Consider the following 19,205-nt stretch of genomic DNA (forward strand, 5'->3'; position numbering starts at 1 on the left):
AAGTGTCCACTGACAGAAGAATGGATAAAGAAGATGTGGTGTAAGTATATACAATGGAATACTGCTCAGCCATAAAAAGGGATGAAATCATGCCATTTGTAGCAACATGGGTGGACCTGGAGATCATCACACTAAGTGAAGTAAGTCAGACAAAGAAGAACAAATATCATATGATATCGCTTATATGTAGAATCTAAAAAAAAAAATGATACAAAGGAACTTACTTACAAAACAGAAACAGACTCACTGACTTAGAAAACAAACTTATGGTTACCAAAGGGGAAAGGCTGGGGGAATAAACTGGGAGTTTGGGATTAGCATATACATACTACTACATAAAAAACAGATACACAATAAGGACCTACTGTATAGCATAGGGAACTCTGCTCAATATTCTGTAATAACCTAAATGGGAAAAGAATTTTAAAAGGAACAGATACATGTATACGTAGAACTGAATCACTATGCTGTACACATGACAATAACACAACACTGTTAATCAACTATACTCCAACATAAAATAAAAATTACATTAAAAAAAAAAAAAAAAGAAAAGACAGTTTGTCATCAGACTGCCTAAGGGAAGTTCTCCAAACAGGAGAAACGGAAGAAGGAGCTTTGAGACATCGGGAAGGAAGAGCACGGTGAGCTCAAACACAGGTGAGCAGACAGACTTCCCTGCTCATCTTGAGGCATGTTCGACAGCTGAAGCAAAAGTGGTAGCACTGTCCAGTGTTAGATTTGTCCTCAAGAAAACTACTTTACCAAAGCCTAACCTACTGGAGTTTTATCGGAGTCCAATCAGCCTAGGGGAAGGGAAGTGACACCCAACTCCAGTGAACTCTACGCTCCTGCCCCACCTCAGGTGCAGAAGACCCGAGAAGCACCTGTGAAGTTCACAGGCCAGGGACACGCGCTCCCTGGAAGACTGAGACCTGATCACACAGCCAGAGCACTCCCCTCCACACACCTGCCACCACAGCACTGAAGGCCTATCTGCAGCTCCAGGGCACAGTGCAGCACGTCCAGGTAGCAAGGAAGACACGAGGCACACAAAAGGCAAAGCACAGTTTGAAAAGCCAGAGCAAGCAACAGAATCAGACCCGAATACGGCAGGAATGCTGGAATAATCAGCCTGGGAATTTGAAACAACTATGATTAACATGCCAAGAGCTCTAATGGAAAAAGGAGACAACACAAAAGAACAGACGGATAAAATAGGCAGAGAGATGAAATTCTGAGAAAGAACCAAAAGGAACACTAGAGATGAAAACCACTGAGAATGGAGAAGAGCTTTGCTGGGCTCATTAGTGGAATCTACGGGGCTCCAGAAACAACCTCTGAGCTTGATGATACCTTCTACAGAAACTTCAGAAACTAAAAAGCAAAGAGAGGGACTTCCCTGATGGCGCAGTGGTTGAGAATCTGCCTGCCAATGCAGGGGACACGGGTTCAAGCCCTGGTCCGGGAAGATTCCACATGCTGTGGAGCAACTAAGCCCGTGTGCCACAACTACTGAGCCTGTGCTCTAGAGCCTGCGAGCCACAACTACTGAGCCCGTGTGCCACAACTACAGAAGCTCACGCGCCCAGAGCCTGTGCTCCGCAACGAGAGAAGCCACCGCAATGAGAAGCCCGTGCACCGCAACGAAGAGCAGACACTGCTCACCGCAACTAGAGAAAGCCCACGTGCAGCAACGAAGACTCAACGCAGCCACCCCTGCCAAAAAAAAAAAAAAAGCAAAGAGAAAAAAAAGACTGAAAAAATGGAACAGACTATAAAAAAATTATGGGACAACTACAAAAGGTGTGACATACAGGTAAGGGGAATACCAGAAGGAAAAGAGAAAAAGAAACAGAATACTTGAAGTAATAATGACTTGAGAATCTCCCTCAAATTAATGTCAGAAACAAAAACACAGAACCAGGAAGCTCAGAGAACACCAACTAGGATAAGTAGCAAAAGAAAAAATAAAACAAAACACTACACCAAAGTGTATCATAAACTACAGAAAATAAAAGCTAGGGACTTCCCTGGTGATGCAGTGGTTAAGACTCTGCACTTCCACCGCAGGGGGCACAGATTCAATCCCAGGTGGGGGAAGTAAGATCCCGCATGTCGCGCAGCTGGAAAAAAGAAAGGAAAGAAAAGCTAATGAAAAGAATCCTAATAGAAGCCAGAAGAGAAAACAGCTCACCTATAGCAGAGCAAAGATAAGAATTATATCGAGGTTCTCTTCAAAAACCACATAAGCACGAAGAGAGCAGAAGGAAATATTTAAACTGTTGAGGGAAAAAACCCGCCAACTTAGAATTCTATATACTGCAAAATTATCCACCAGAAATGAAGCGGAAATAAAGATTTTCTCAGATCAACAAAAACTGAAGGAATCTGTTACCAGTAGACCTGTCTTGCAAGAAATACTAACAAAAATTCTGTAGAGAAAAGGAGATTATATATCTTGGGAAACTTGGATGTACATAAAGTAAGAGCATTAGGGAAGGAAGAAGTGCAGGTAAAATAAAAACACTTATTTTTCTTATTCTTAATTGGTCTAACAGATAACAGTTTGTTGAAAATAATAGCAACAATGTATTCGATTATGTATGCATGTGTGTGTTTATATGTGCATGTGTGTATAACATATATACACGTGTGTGTGCTTATGTATAGGGGTAATGAATGACAGCAATGATACAAAGGAATAAAACACAGAAGGAAAGAATCAGGAATATTTTGTTCTAATAAGGTACTCAACCACTAAAAAGAGTTAAAAAAGTAGTACAATTGACATGCTAAAAAGGATGGAAAGTAGACTATCATATGTCCAGTTAAAGCCACAAAAGAAAGGAAAAGAGCAGAAGAACAAAGAACAATGCCAACAAACAGAAAACTGACAACTTGGGTAAATATTAACCGAACAGTATCAATAATCACTCTAAATAACAACAGTCAAAACACACCAAATACAAGAGACTGTAACAGAAGATCCCTATACACTGTGTACAAGAAACCCACTTTAAATCTAAAGGCACATACAGATTAAAAGTATTCAACAAATGGATAAAGAAAGATATGCCATGCTGACAGTAATCACAAGAAAGCTGGAAGAGCTTTGAAATCTTACTTTCAGACAAAACAGGCTTCAGAGCAGGGAAAGTTACCAGGGACAGGAGGGGCATCACATAGTGATGAATGGGTCAATTCTCCAAGAGGGTGTAACAACACCTTGGGTACGGTGATCACTTTTTAGATACAACACCAAAGGCACGATCCTGAAAAATAACTGATAAGCTGGACTTATGCAAAAGTGTGTGCAAAAGACACATCTGATACAAGACTGTTATCCAAATATACAAAGAACTCTAAAAACTCAGCAATAAGAGAATACACAACCCAATTAGAAAGTGCACAAAGGACCTGGACACCTCACCAAAGAAGATATACAGACGTCAGGCAAACATAAGATGCTCCACATCATACGTCATCAGGGAGACGCAAATTAAAACCACCGTGAGATACTGCTACACACTATTAGAAGGGCCAAAACCCAGAACACAAACAACACTGAGTGCCGGCGAGGATGTGAAGCAACAGGAACTCTCATCACTGCTGGTGGGAATGCAGAATAGCGCAGCCACTTTGGAAGACAGCTTGTAGTTGCTTAAAAAAAAAAAAAAAAAGCATATTCTTACCATACTATCCAATAATCATGCTCCTTGATATTTACCCAAAGGAGTTGAAAACTTATATCCACACAGAAACCTGCACGTGGATGTGATAGCAACTTTATTCATAATTGCCAAAACTTGGAAGCAACCAACATATCTGTCAGTAGGTGATGGACAGATAAACTGTGGTCTATCCAGGCAATGGAATATTATTCAGGGCTAAAAAGAAAAGGGTTATCAAGCCATGAAAAGACAGGGAGGAACCTTAAACACATATGACTAGGTGAAAGAAGCCAATCTGAAAAGGGTACACACTGTATGGTTCCAGCTCTACGACATTCTGGAAAAGGCAAAACTCTGCAGACAGTAAATGGACTGGTGGTTTCCAGGAGTCAGGGGTTGGGGGAAGGCAAGAATAGGCACAACACAGAGGATTTTTAGGGCAAACGATTTTTTGTATCAAATTATTCTGTACAATGACGGTTACATGCCCTGATACATCTGTCAAAACCCAGAGAACGTACAACACCGAGACTGACCCTGATGTGAACCTCACACTGTGGGTGATGATGACGTGCACGTGCAGATCCATCGACTGTGACAAAGGTCCCATCTGGTGGGACGCTGGTAGTGAGGAGGCTGTGCATGTGTGGGGCAGGGGTTTACGGAAACTCTCTGTGCTCCATTTCGCTGTGAACCTAAATTCGCTCTAAAAAATAAAGTCTATATATTAAAAAAGCAACATAAGAAACCTTCATGGTGATGAAACTGTTCTGTTACCTTGACTATAGCCATGTCAGTATCATGGTTGTGGTACTGCAACTAGTTTTGGAGTATGTCACCTTTGCGGGAATGGAAACAAGTGATCGCTCTATTATTTCTTATGAATACAAGTGAATCCACAACTATCTCAAAATAAAAAGCTTAATTTTTAAAAAAGTACTTGCAATTAGACAATTGTTAAAACTAAAATGTTAAAAACCCATCAGTAAATGTTGACCAAACGAATGGGAGAGTGGCAAGAATATTACTTTTCACTAGAAAGTGGGTGCAGGCTGGCAGTGCACACAGAGTGGTGCTGAGTGGCGATCTGAAGACAAGAACAGAGTACAAATTATCTGAAGAAAAATGAGAAGACTCTTCTGGAAGGAAGATAAAACAAAGTTTCACTCAATTCTGTGAGTCTAGCCTTTTGCGGCTGAGAGCAAGCATTCAGCCGACCTTTCTCAGAAACCATCACGTGAACAGCAAAGTCAACAGTGACATTAACCGACCAGCTAATTTCTATAACTTTGGTGAGACACATAGTTAAGGTCAACTGTGTGTATGTGTGTGTATGTGCTTGCACGTGTGCATGCGCACACGTGCTCACGTACTCGCTCATGTGCGCCACGAAGGCAAAATATTTAGGAAATCCTCAGAAAGCCATTTTCCCTAAACCTCAACCATCCCACTACTTAACCACCAGTCCTGCACTTAGTAGTTTAGCCGTGTGCTTCCTGAGCTCCACAGGACCAAGAGTAAGCTACCCGAGCACTAATTTGTTTTTCTCCGTTTTTAACCAAATGAAAGCTGTAACAGCTTTTATCAATACTAACTGGAAAAGTAACATTTTACAAACCTACTGCAACTCATAGCACAATTGGCTATATATGCACGTCATATTTGGATTAAATAACCCTTACGTGAGCTGGTAACACCTAGCCTTCATTTTATAAGATGCTGGAATAATTTTCCCTCTTTGATTAGGTTATCCTAATAATCACTGTTCCATTTAGCTAGTGTGTGTTTACTGGCATAAAGACAAAAAACCAATTTCTGTTACCTTCAGAAGAATATGAAAAACTATAAAATAAATAATGAGGCGGGGGGCGGGCAGTTGGTTTCAACAATAACCTAACGCAGTGAAACTCCTTATTACACAATTCTGAAACTCAAAAGCAATGTTACACCCTGAATCTGATCTACAGCATTGAGAAATAGGATAGTAAAAGAGGAAAGAGAAAGTGGTGAACAAAGCAATGGAGGCGAGGAAAAGTCCCGAAACAGAACAGGACGTGTGGGGAAAGCTGTGCGAGAGTAAGATCAAGAGCAAAAGGGTTGTACTTGCAGACAGACTCCCGTTCACCAGTTACCTGTGTTCCGGCATCGAGCTGCCTTAGAGACCAATATATAAACTTTACAAAAGGCTCGTGAAGCTTGGCATTCACAAAAGGCATCCACTGTAGCTGCTCTGTCATCACAGGCAAAAGCTAAAGATAAAATGATGGAAAATACAAAAACACACACTATTTTTAGATGCCTGAAATCAATTACCACAATTTCCCAAAAATTATCTTTTTCCAAAAGAAAAAAGAGTTCTCTAACAAAAAATCTTCACTTTAAAACCGTACATAACACAATAAGGAAATATGTACTTGAAACATTACGTGTCTACGCCCTTGACCCAGCAATGGCACATCTAGGATTTTAAGACTAACCTATAAAAACACACCCTGAATCTTAAATGGTTAAATAAACTTATGGTGCATATATAACCATTAAAAATGATAATGGCATCTATATTTATTGCCATGGCATATTCTGGGGTTATAAAAGCAGGTTACAAAAAGTGTAATAAGATTCCACTTACATAAAATATGTCTGTATGAATTTATATTGAAAGAGATAAGATATTTTTAAAAAATATTAACAGTGAGATTTCAGTAACTGGAGTGATATTTACTTTCCTCTTTATATGTCTGTCTTTCATAAATATCTTAATTAATGTCAACTTATAAAAATAATGCAAATCTTTAAAAAAGGTATTTATGAACGCTGCTTCAACAGTATGTCATTTTGCTGAAAGATTAAGACCATAGCGATACATTCTAGTTCTGTGAAAAATGCCAGTGGTAGTTTGATAGGGATTGCATTGAATCTGTAGATTGCTTTGGGTAGTAGAGTCATTCTCACAATGTTGATTCTTCCAATCCAAGAACATGGTATATCTCTCCATCTGTTGGTATCATCTTTAATTTCTTTCACCAGTGTCTTATAGTTTTCTGAATACAGGTCTTTTGTCTCCTTAGGTAGGTTTATTCCTAGGTATTTTATTCTTCTTGTTGCAATGGTAAATGGGAGTGTTTCCTTAATTTCTCTTTCAGATTTTTCATCATTAGTGTATAGGAATGCAAGAGATTTCTGTGCATTAATTTTGTATCCTGCTACTTTACCAAATTCACTGATTAGCTCTAGTAGTTTTCTGGTGGCATCTTTAGGATTCTCTATGTATAGTATCATGTCACCTGCAAACAGTGACAGCTTTACTTCTTCTTTTCCGATTTGGATTCCTTTTTTTTCTTTTCCTTCTCTGATTGCTGTGGCTAAAACTTCCAAAACTATGTTGAATAATAGTGGTGAGAGTGGGGAACCTTGTCTTGTTCCTGATCTTAGTGGAAATGGTTTCAGTTTTTCACCATGGAGGACGATGCTGGCTGTGGGTTTGTCATATATGGCCTTTATTATGTTGAGGAAAGTTCCCTCTATGCCTACTTTCTGCAGGGTTTTTAAATTGAGTTATTTGTAGTGAGGTTGATGGACTTAGAGTGTGTCATACAGGGTGAAGTAAGTCAGAAAGAGAAAGACAAATACCGTAGGCTAACACATATATATGGAATCTAAGGGGAAAAAAATGTCATGAAGAACCTAGGGTAAGACGGGAATAAAGACACAGACCTACTAGAGAATAGACTTGAGGATATGGGGAGGGGGAAGGGTAAGCTGTGACAAAGTAAGAGAGTGGCATGGACATATAAACACTACCAAACATAAAACAGATAGCTAGTGGGAAGCAGCCGCATAGCACAGGGAGATCAGCTCGGTGCTTTGTGACCGCCTGGAGGGGTGGGATAGGGAGGGTGGGAGGGAGGGAGATGCAAGAGGGAAGAGATATGGGAACATATGTATATGTATAACTGAGTCACTCTGTTATAAAGCAGAAACTAGCACACCATTGTAAAGCAATTATACTCCAATAAAGATGTAAAAAAAACATGGCAAGAAAAGAATGTTTGAAAAAAAATAATAATAAAAGCTAGGATATAGAACCATATGTAATTGGACCCCAGATGTGATAAATAAGGTATAAAGATAAACCTCTGAGTCTGGAAGGACATATATGACCTACGCACTCCTCCGGAAACACCCCACCCTGGCTTCTGTGTCACCAACTTCTCCAGCGACACCCAGCTCTCCTCTACTTCTCGGGCCACTACCATTCTCTCCTGCTGGCTGGTCCTCATTCACCTGACCATTAAATACCGGAGTTCCTCGACTCAGCGCTAGCCAGTCCGGACTCACAACCCCCATGTCCACACGCCCAGCTCGGGCCTCTCCGCAGAGCCCCAGCCCCCGGAGCCACACCTACACCCACACCCACACCCACACACGCACTCCAGTGTCTGCAACTCAACTCATCTAAAACTACCTTACCAACAGTGGAAGCTCAAACCCAGATCTCGTGTAGTATTTCCTACTTGCAGTGAACGCGACCAATGTTCACCCCGGTGCAAAGTCAGAAGCCTGGGTGCCAACCCTGAGAGCCCACCTTTTATACGGGATCCATCACCAGTCTCGTCAATCTTCCCCCCTAAACATTCTCTAGACGGCCCATTTCCAGCTCACAGCCAGACTGTCCTTCCCCTGAACCACCTGCGTTTCCTAAGTGTCCTCCAGACCCACTCTTGCATCTCTTCGACCCTCTTGCCGCATCACAGAAGACACGACCCTTTCAAAGCATAAACCTGACGCTATTTTCTCCTGAAAGCTCTTCATTAATTTCCTCCCAGTCTTAGTTATTTTCTAGAATGAAATTTCAAGCAAAACTGAAAACTTACAGACACCCGCAATTCAGTACTTTTGTGGATGAACAGAATTTGATAACCACCTACTCTGTTAAGGTCACAGTCACAGGAACATTTTGTATTCTTAATTCCCCCACCCTTAAATTACAGTATTTAAAACTGGTAAGGAAGGAAAGTCTTCCGTTGCAGAGAGAAATCTTTCAACTGGGACCACACATAGGTATACAAGATAAAGTACACAGAACTATGTATAAAGTGCTTCTGTCACGAACAAGGTACATAACACGAGGAAGCACGCAGGAAAGTCAGAAGTGTGAGATATTCAGTAAGTTCACCAGGTTACCAGCATGAAGCTGGGGAAGGGAAGCGAGGGGAGGGGGAGGAGGCGGAGTGTCCCAGGTCTACGGACCCAGGGGACGCCAGGAGCAAGAGCGCCTCGTGCGGGCCTGGTGTCTTTCCCGCCTTTCACGGCGGCGGTGGTGAATTTGCCGGTAATCGTTTTAGTGAGATATAATTCACACACCATACGAGTCACCCATGTAAAGGGTACAACTCAGTGATTTTCAGTATATTCAGCGAGTTGTGAAACCATCGTGAGAATCCGTTTGAGAACATTTCCATCACCCTCCCCCCCAAGAACCCTAACCGTTAGCAGGCATCTCAGCATCCTGTCCTCACAACCACTCGGCTACTTTCTCTACACTGATTTACACGGTTCCAGGATTTTCATATAAATGGAATCACACAATATGTGGTCTTTTGTGACTTGCTTCTTTCACTTCCAATATTTTCAAACTTCACTCACGCTGTAGTATGCATGGATACATCATCCCCTTTTACCACCAAATTACATTCCACAATCTACATACACCATTTTACTGAGCCATCTGTCAGCTGATGGGCATCTGGGTTGTCTCTACGTGTTGGCTATCATGCGTCATGCTGCCATGAACATTCACGTATGAATCTATGTGCGCACACGTCTGCGTTTCTCTTGAGTACACACCTCAGAGTGGAACAGCTGACTCGTTTGGTAAATCCACGTTTAATCTTCTCAGGAACTGCCAGGCTATTTTCCAAAGTTCCTACTACACCTTTTTACATTTTCACCAGCAGCGCACGAGAGTTCCGATTTCTTCACATCTTCGTCAATGCTTGAGATTCTCTGGCTCTTTTATTTTAGCCATCCCAGGGGGTGTGAAGTGACAAAACAAAGGGACTCGGATTTGCATTCCCCAAATTACTAACGTTGCTGAGCGTCGTGGGACACGCTTATCGACCATTTGGGTGAGTGTTAGAGAACCGTCTATTCAGATGCACTGAGCATTTTCAATTAGGCTGTCTTTAATTACTAAGTTGTAAGGTCTTTTTGTTTAAATACTCAAGATGGAAGTCCCTTATCAGATCTGATTTGAAAAATATTTTTTCCATTCATTGGGTTGCCTTTGACTCTCACGATAGTATAGTTTGAAGCATAAAAGTTTAAAAAAATGTTTTGACTCAAACTTCACTTTTTTTTTTTTTTTTTTGCGGTACGCGGGCCTCTCCCACAGTGGCCTCTCCCATTGCGGAGCACAGGCTCCGGACGCGCAGGCTCAGCGGCCATGGCTCACGGGCCCAGCCGCTCTGCGGCATGTGGGATCTTCCCGGACCGGGGCACGAACCCGTGTCCCCCGCATTGGCAGGCGGACTCTCAACCCCTGCGGCACCAGGGAAGCCCCCTCTTCCTCATCTTCAAAGCCACTGGGGATGCGAGGATGCACTGAGTGTCTCACCTACTCTTCTGCCTCTTTTGTCTGGCCTGAAGTGCTCACGTGATTACTGGACCCACCCAGATCATCCTGATTAATCTCTACTTGAGGGTCAGCTGATTAGTAACCTTAATTTACTTTTTCCATGTAAATGTGACACATTGACAGGTTCCAGGGCTTAGGTTATGAACATCTCCAGGGCCATTATCCTGCCTAGCACAAAAAGCATTTAGAAGAAGCTTTTTAGGTAAGGATGAAAACCGGAAATAATTTCCTCAACTGAAACCCTGGCCTGTATTTATTAATTCGTTAAACCAAACAAACAACTTTAGATATCCACTCTTCAGAGTTTTAATGTATTTCTTATAGAATGCAACCATCAATCTCTAATGACAATTTATACTGACTGGAAATCCTGAGTATCGATATCCAAATTAATGTCTGTAATTTAAGAAAATGGTCATTGCTCTTTGTTAATGAGAAGCCCCTTGAAAATACTATTTAACCCTTCATAACAAAAGGCAAAATAAAATTATTTTAGTGGGATTTGGATCCTAAAATGATGTGTATCAGGAATTGTTCCTATCACTGATTATCTGCCTAACTCTGATACACAATTATTTTGCCATTTTTGGAGTAGGTTTTCAATTTCTGGTCTGCCTTTAAAAAGAAATTTCCATCATGTTACAAAAAATGTAAGTATGAATTAATTTTTTTTTAGTATGAATTAATTTGAATTAAGTCTGAAATGAATCTTTTTAGAACTGACTATTGGTATAATCGACTTTCTATCAAAAATACTTTCAATATTTTTTCTCTTGTAAAATGTACCACTCTTTCAATCTTCGTGTCTACTGAGTCATATATTTCAAATTAAAAAACAAACCTTCACACACTTCTCCTGAATATCATTTCTCTGAGAAGCAAATGTGGGTAGTGTCTTTTCACCATCCATTCCAGATTCTTCATGGTTCAATCTGCTAAGGTGATGATCCGAAATCCAGTCCATGAAGACAGTTAAAAGTTCATAAACTTGTCCATTAAGTGGTACCTATATGCAAAAAAACTAAATCAAGCACTTCTTTCAATTCACAGCCTCCTAAAACTTCAAAGGCAAGTTTTAAATTTGGTAAGTGATTATGGCATAATTTATCTAAAACACTAAAACATGTATTGGATGACAAATCTTCTCCAAATGAAAGAAATTCCAAATCAAATATCTCTAATTAATATTAGAAACATGTTAAATGCTGGTTGACAGAAGGGGAGAAACCCACCATAACAAGGAAACTGAAAGAACTGCACCTTATAACCAAAAGAGAGAATTTTCATTAAAATTCTTTACCCAAGTTTGATAATGGAGAAGAGTAAAATTGGCCTTAACTCAAGAGCATGAGCCACCATAACTAACAGATGTGAACAAATTTAAAGGTCTCAAAAGCTAAACAATTTCCACGATGAAACTTCATATCTTCTTTTTCCTTTACACCGTAACATTCTATAAATAGGTATGAAAAATTTTTCCTGGAAATCCTGTTCTCTGAGAGTCCACCAAAATGGGAGGAAAACAAGAGCAAACTGCCATGAAAAAACTATAAATTCAACTAAGCTGATTTCCGTGTTCCTTCAAATCACTTTCAGTCACTTCAATTCAACATTTATCACACATGTTCCTTCAACGGGAGCTATGCTAGATTTAATTTTAGACAGAGAAATACAAAAGCAAATTAATAAAAAGGCAAAATTAAGCAGACAGCAATCCACAAAAACAGAATCAGATGAATGAAAACAAAGTTATACTATTCTGACCAAGAGTCACTTTTAACCTTCTCAATTTTCTTCAAATAGGAACTTTTGATGAGAACTGCAATCATCTTGACTAACCTGAGTATAAATCTCCACTTTTTCCAATTTACTTTATTATTTGTTTTTAATTAAAAAATTTTTTTCATGGGACTTCCCTGGTGGCGCAGTGGTTGGGAATCTGCCTGCCAATGCAGGGGACACGGGTTTGAGCCCTGGTCTGGGAAGATCCTACATGCCGCGGAGCAACTAAGCCTGTGCGCCACAACTACTGAGCCTGTGCTCTAGAGCCTGTGAGCCACAACTACTGAGCCTGCATGCCACAACTACTGAAGCCCGCATGCCTAGAGCCTGTGCTCTGCAACAACAGAAGCCACTGCAGCGAGAAGCCCGTGCTCCGCAACAAAGAGTAGCCCCTGCTCGCCGCAACTAGAGAAAGCCCACGCGCAGCAACAAGGACCCAATGCAGCCAAAAAGAAAATAAACTAATTAATTAAAAAAAATTTTTTTTCCACAGCCAGCATCCATGACAGGAAAAAGGAGGCGGGGGAGTTAAGTACGATCTGTTCCAACCACTAAACCCTCTGCGCACAGCCGGGGCCTGGTAGAGGTGAGGGCAGGCGGGGCGGCCACAGGCTAGGGCAGCCCCGTTGGGAGTGCAACGTGGGGCCCAGGAGGGGTCCCTGCAGGTCAGAAGGGGGCCCTGGGCCTGGAGCCCCCGGGAGAGCCACGCGGCCGGTGCTGCCACCCTTGCTGTGACTGCCGTGCTCCTCCTGGACGAGACGCGGAGGCCGGGCCAGCGATGCTGTGGGCTTGGCTCCCTATCCGCCCCACGTCGATAGTCCGCCCCGAGATGACCTCCCACCGCAGGTGCCGGAGGGGACACAGGCCGGGTCCTCTGTGCTCTCGGCAGCACAGCCCAGAGCCGCGGCACCTCCCTGCTGACACCCCGCAGCACCGCCAAGCGGGGGCCCCGAGAGCTTGGCACAAGCAGCTCCCCCAGGCCTGGCCCTGTGGACGGACGAGGTCCCCGGCCTTCCGTCGAGGAGTTCCCGTGCGTGGACCCCTGCGCAGGGCTGGGAGCGCGGCGGCTCCTGCTTGATCCGCGCCGGCCCGTCACAGGCCAGACGGTGCCCGTCCCACGGCAGCTCCTGCCTCTGCTGCTGGGGCTCCCGTTGCCATCCTTAAACAAGGCCATCCGCCCAGTTCACTTTATGAAAAACTACAGCATTTATCAAAACCACTGAAGCCCAGTGAGGTATCACTACCCACCCACTGCAAAGGTCAAAATAAGAAAGACTGAAAACACCAAATGTTTTTTGGTGCCATAAAAGCTGACAGCAAACTTTTTAGCCAAGTTGTCACACACATTGCTGGCAGGAGTATGCATGGCGTGACCACTCTGGAAAACTGGCAGTTGCCCCCCAAATTAAATATACCTCTACCTTATGACCCAGAAATTCCAGTCTTGGCTATATTTCCAAGAGGAATGAAAATACATGTCTCTAAAAAGCCTTATACATGAATATTCTTAGCAGCTAAACATTTTGCTTTGTTTTTGCAAACAAAAGCATATCTGAAATATTATAGCAATACTTTTCTACAAAGAAATTATCACAGTGAATCCTTTCACACTAGGAAGAATGTTTGCTAAAGGGGAAAAAAAATAAGGAAGAGAAAAATGTCCTGGCATTCCAATGGAGAAATCATATCATACCTTATGAGGTTTTGAAACTGGTACTTTTTCCTGTTTTAAACTTTTTGCTTCGTGAGCGGCGTGGGGATTTCCTTTCAATCTCTGTATTGTCATAAACTCATACTTCCTCTGTGACAGTACATATCCGTGAATTAAAAGAAAATTATATTAAAAGTGAGAAAGTCCAAAGGCAGTCATTTTAAATTTCACTTGTGTCTCAAGAGAAGAGCAGGTACCTTACCTGTAAATTATCTAAACGAGCTTGAACTCTCTTAGCCTGAACCTCCAACTTCCTGTTTTCTTCACTTACTTCATTTAACTAAGGTAGGAAAACATCAGATATTTCAATAGAAACCTCAAGCCAGTTTCCTACTGAAGTTTTCCCAGTGTACCATCTTATCTAGTCTGCGTTACCAAGCAACATAACGTAACAGACAGAGGTAGCGTCCATGATTAAAGATCACAGCTAAAACCACCATTTGGTCCTAAAACATTAAGAGTTTCTAAGAAAGTTTACTTCATTCTATGAAAAATGTGCAAGTCTCCTAACATCTTACACGTATACATTTTAATAGGAAACGTCTTTTAGTTGAACTTTTTATTGAAGTATAATGTATGTACAGAAAAGTGTACCAATCATTAAATATCACCATAACGAATTACTGCGATTGGAGTAAATGTATCTGTTAATTTAGGAAAACTGACATCTTTACCATATTGAGTCTTCTCATCCCTGAACATAACATAGCCTTCAACTTATTTCGGTCCTCTTTAGTTGCTTTTAATTAACATTTTGCACTCCTCAGTATGCATGTTTTATACATGTATAATCTCTTTAGATTTATTCCTGGATAGCCAATGCTTTTTGATGCTACTACCCATAGTATCTTTCAATAAACATTCACTACTTGATTATTGTTGATATACAGAAATACACTTGATATTTCATATACTGAGCTTATACTCAAAGATTCTCCTAAATTTGTTTAATTCTAATAACTTGTCTGTATGCTCACTTGGATACTTACTACATCTGTGCATAATCATGTCATCGGAGGATAATTCTTATTTCTTCCTTCCCGACCCTGACTTTCCTTTCCTCACTGCACTGACCAGGACTTCAGCACAAAGTTCAGCAAAACAGTTAACAGTGAGCACCTTTATCTTGTTCTGATCTCAAGGGAAAAGATTTCAATAACTTACATTAAGTGTGATTCAGAAGTTGGTTTTTTTTTTTTTTTGTAAGTACTCTAAGAGAATTAAGTTCTCTTCTATTACTAGTTATTATCTTTGGGCTGGTGCTGAATTTTAAATCAAGGAATTATACGATTTTTCTCCTTTTATCAGATGATGTGTTAATTTTCAAATGATAAATGACCCTGTATTCCTGGACCAAGTCCACTGAGTTGTATTATACTTTTTGTGTACCTCTGGATTCAATTTGCTGATATTAAAAATTTTTGCATCTGTACTCATGGGAAACTGGCTTTCATTTTTTTTTTTTTCTTGTAATGTTCTTGACAGGTTTCGTTTCAAGGTTATGCTGGCCTCATACAACAAGAAAGGGAGCATTTCTCTTTTTCTGTTTATGTAAATAAGGTACATGATATTTCCTCCTTAAAAGTTAGCCAATAGTCTTATGCTCCTTCTTTGAAGGTAAGGTGTCTTATTTTTCTCTGATTTTATCTTTATCTAAAATCTTCGTGTCTTAAAATAGCATGCTTATATGGTTTTCCTCAATATTTACCCTGCTTAGGGTTAACAGAATTTCTTAGAATCTACAGGTTGGCATCTTTCACCAGCTTTGGATATCACCTCTTCACATATTACATTTTTGCCTTATTAACTACTTTTGGAACTCCCGTGTTAAACTTCTTCATTATGTCCCACATGCCTCTCTTGTGAATTTTCCAACCTTTCCCCACTCCTATCAATAGGTTCAAACTCGTAATAATGCACACTTCCCGTCACCACACACTCATCAAACACACGCAAGATTATCAAGGATTATATCCACCTAAGAGACAGGTATGGGCAACAATGCACCTATACTAGCAGTTAAAGAAACCCTTCTCAAAAAAGAGTGCTCGCCTGAGACTGTGATGGGAAAAGGCAGTCTCTCCAGGATAAGGAGGCTTCCAGACAACCGTGAGTCAAGTTCACACGCTAATTGTGGGAGGTTAGACCTGATTCAGAGAAGCCAGGTCATCAGGTGAAGTGAGAAATGGGGGACCTAGTTATCACTGCCAAGGGGAAAGGTCGTAACAAGTAGTGAAGAGCACACAGCTAGCCAAGGGATTCCAGGAGCCCAGTTCTCTCTCAGAGTACGAGCTCACCAACATGTTGGAACCCACGAAGTTCCCCAGCCCAAGGCCTTAACCACTAAAGTGACGAGCTTCACCTGCTTCTGCTCATCTATGCGTCCCTCCCCATGAACACACACAATCACTCTCCTGTCCCTCTTCCACAGAGCCCGTCACTTTCACGTCTTTCAGGCAAAAACTGGCAAAGGGAAGTGAAAAAAAAAAGTACAACTCCTAAGAATTTGGTGCAACTTGAGTATTATTAAGCACGGAGCTAAACCACAGTACTTACAAACGTAAGGGCAGTGCACCGTGACACAGTGGGCGTGAGCTCACACTCCACTTACACACGTAAGGGCAGCGCACCGTGACACAGTGGGCATGAGCTCACACTCCCCAGCACAGGATCAACACATCACAGACACTCCAAAAACAAAGAGTGGTGTGTTACAGCAGGTGCAAGAACAGCACAAAGCTACAAACCAGCACCTAAAGTACCCAGGTTAGCAGGTTTTCTTTTGCTTGTTTTTAATCTAGTCATTGCTCTTAATAGTTTAAAAAATTTCAAGTTGTCAAACGTCTCAGCTGGTTGTCAGAACAGATGATGAGAAACCAAGAGCTTAATAATACTTTATTTATATTTGGAAGTATTTTATAATAAAGGTAACAAATAAAGATAATCAAGGTTTTCTCTAGCCAGAATATGTTCTAAGATTTTGACTTACAATTTGTTAATCTATATAGTTCTAAGAACGTCTTAGAATCTAATATAGATAAAATAGGTCTTACCTGTTTTCTTAAGCTATCATTCAATTCTTTCAATGCATCAAAAGAGGACCTTAGCCTCCTGCTTTCTTTATTTCTTTCCTTAAGAACTTCAGTTAAGCGCTCAACTTCTGCATCATGTTGCTAGGAGGGAAAAAGTACAGATTCTATGTCACTAATGCCACTGAACGTAAATTAATTAAAAATTAAAACTCCTTGAATCACATGGACTTTAATCAGTGTATTTAAGCATAACGACTAATAATGCAAATGATTTATAAAAACTGTATAATCAACCAAACTAATAACAAAACATTAAAAGCATATGTTAAGTACCTATTAAAACATATCACACAAATTAATTAGCAATAAGGCTACTTTCTGTTTCTGCTCAGAAAAATCCACAACAGAAACACACTGAAATAATTTCTATTTGACATCATGGAATGATAAAACAATGAAGGATTTCTGATCCTTTTCAGAGACTAGTTAATTATTCATAGCTTTGTGAATTAAAATTTAAGGTTTAAATTACCCTTGTGGAGTAGAAGTAATATTCCACAGAACAAACTAATTTCTTGTTCTCATAAATTAGCTAAAATTGTACATCTCAAGAAACTTAAATACATAATAAAATTTCCTGAGACCCAAACTATTCGACTTTCCTTAACCAGTTTTATAAATGAATAAAATCAATTTCCCCTCTAATTCCATTTAAATGAGAGGACTTTTAGATTTAAATTGTGAATACTTATATCGTTTCTTTCACCTTTTACTCTCAAATTTATGCGTAATGTATTAAAACAAGCAAGTTTCCACAGGAAATCAAGAAACTGAGTTAATTTCCTTCTTTCAAGTAATCATCTAGTTCCCATTAAAATAAAGCAGTTAGCTTTATACTTATTACAAGTAGCATACAAATCCAAAGAGCAAAATATCAAGGCTAAAACTGGATGGAGAGCGCTGAGAATCCAAGCATTCATTCTTTTGCGCTGTTTAAAAATCCAAGCTTGTGAAAAAAATTAGCTTTATGCAACTTTATTACATTAAATGACTCCTTAAATAACTTAGGATATGGTCACATATACTATATGTATTTTAAAAATTAGATTAACATTCTCACTGTACAAATCTTCCACCTCCAGAAGAGATTAAAAATGTATGATGTGGGTTCCATTTCCAGAGGGATAAGCCCCACTGCACTCTGCCTCTCTTACTGATTACAACTAATTACAACTAAAAACCGTACACAAAACACAAAAAGCAACTACCTAAGGAATGTCAAAGGGAAACAAAGCAGGGAATAGTAGAAAGGAGGGAAAACCTGGAGAAGAAACCATCAAGGGGCTGAAGTTTCCTGGGTTTCGTTTTCCCTTGCAGTCTTGCCCCAGGGCAGGCCCCAGTCACTGCTAATTGGAGAGAAACTGCTTTTCAGGGCTGGGAAACCAGGAAGAGGGGACCCCAGGAGCCAAGGACTGTGCTCAAATCTGGATCAGCCCTGAGCCCGTGAAAGCAGCAGAGCAAAGGGGCAGAGACAGGAGTTCAGTTTAAAAACAGCCCCACTGTGTGTGGGCACCTTAAAGACCCAGAGCATCACAGCAAAGGCTGAGAACCCCCAGCGGTGCCTGCATGACAGGCTCCAGAGCAACAGCACAGGCTTTGGAAACCGAGCGAGGGGGGCACAGCCCACACGGTGAGAAAACACTCAGCCTCAACCCACTGGGCTCACTGCTTCAGAAATGAACACATACAACCAACGTTCTCCAGAGTGTTACGAAAGGACCCAGAATCTATACAAAATTAATAATATCCAAAAGGCCCCAAAGACAACCCCAGACTCGCCGCACATACAAAAACCAGAAGAATGCGATCAGGTTTCAAGAAAAATGCCAACCCTCAGGTGATCTAGAGTGGCATTTTTAACTGAATTCCAAATGCCAATGAATGCAAATGGAAAGACAGAAATTCTCATGAGAAAAATTGAAAATAATTGGAAAATTTAGAACTTTAAAATGCCAGAAATAAAACAATTCTCTAGACAAGATCAACTGCAACATGGAAATGCAAGAAGAAACTGTGATCCCGTGATCAAATCTGAAGGGTGCACGAGAAAAGGACCGGAGAGAGGAACAGACTCAGAAACCTGCGGGGTGACAGCAAAGTGGGAGGGGGGGAGGGTGCTTGCTGGGGGGTGCGGGGAGGTCGGGGGGGGGGGACGGATAGCTACGAGGAGCACGTGGGAACCCTGGGGGCCGGGACTACTCTTTTTCTTGATCACGGCGCCCATCGCGAGACTGCATGCGCTTTCAAAACAAATAGTAAATTCTCCTCTATATAAGTTGCACGTATAGTAACCCATCTCTCGATAGGAA

The 19,205-nt window shown here is 41.0% G+C and overlaps 1 protein-coding gene across 13 annotated transcripts in view; it reads right to left on the bottom strand.

Moving 5' to 3' along the window:
- Positions 1-19,205, bottom strand: part of CCDC138 (coiled-coil domain containing 138) — a 48,936-nt gene that overhangs the window by 21,099 nt on the left and 8,632 nt on the right. For 11 of the 13 annotated variants that reach the window (XM_060169462.1, XM_060169464.1, XM_060169463.1 and 8 more), the window contains 5 exons: positions 16,858-16,977; positions 14,007-14,084; positions 13,787-13,894; positions 11,153-11,317; positions 5,807-5,923 (listed from right to left, as the gene is read on the bottom strand). In XM_060169462.1, coding sequence (XP_060025445.1) covers positions 5,807-5,923; positions 11,153-11,317; positions 13,787-13,894; positions 14,007-14,084; positions 16,858-16,977 — 588 coding nt within the window. Of the gene's footprint in view, positions 1-3,532; positions 3,664-4,210; positions 4,381-5,806; positions 5,924-11,152; positions 11,318-13,786; positions 13,911-14,006; positions 14,085-16,857; positions 16,978-19,205 lie in introns of those variants that run through there. The other 2 variants (XM_060169467.1, XM_060169473.1) reach the window with 2 other exon arrangements.

This window comes from Lagenorhynchus albirostris, chromosome 13 (assembly GCF_949774975.1).
Source record: "Lagenorhynchus albirostris chromosome 13, mLagAlb1.1, whole genome shotgun sequence".
Lineage (NCBI taxonomy): Eukaryota > Metazoa > Chordata > Mammalia > Artiodactyla > Delphinidae > Lagenorhynchus > Lagenorhynchus albirostris.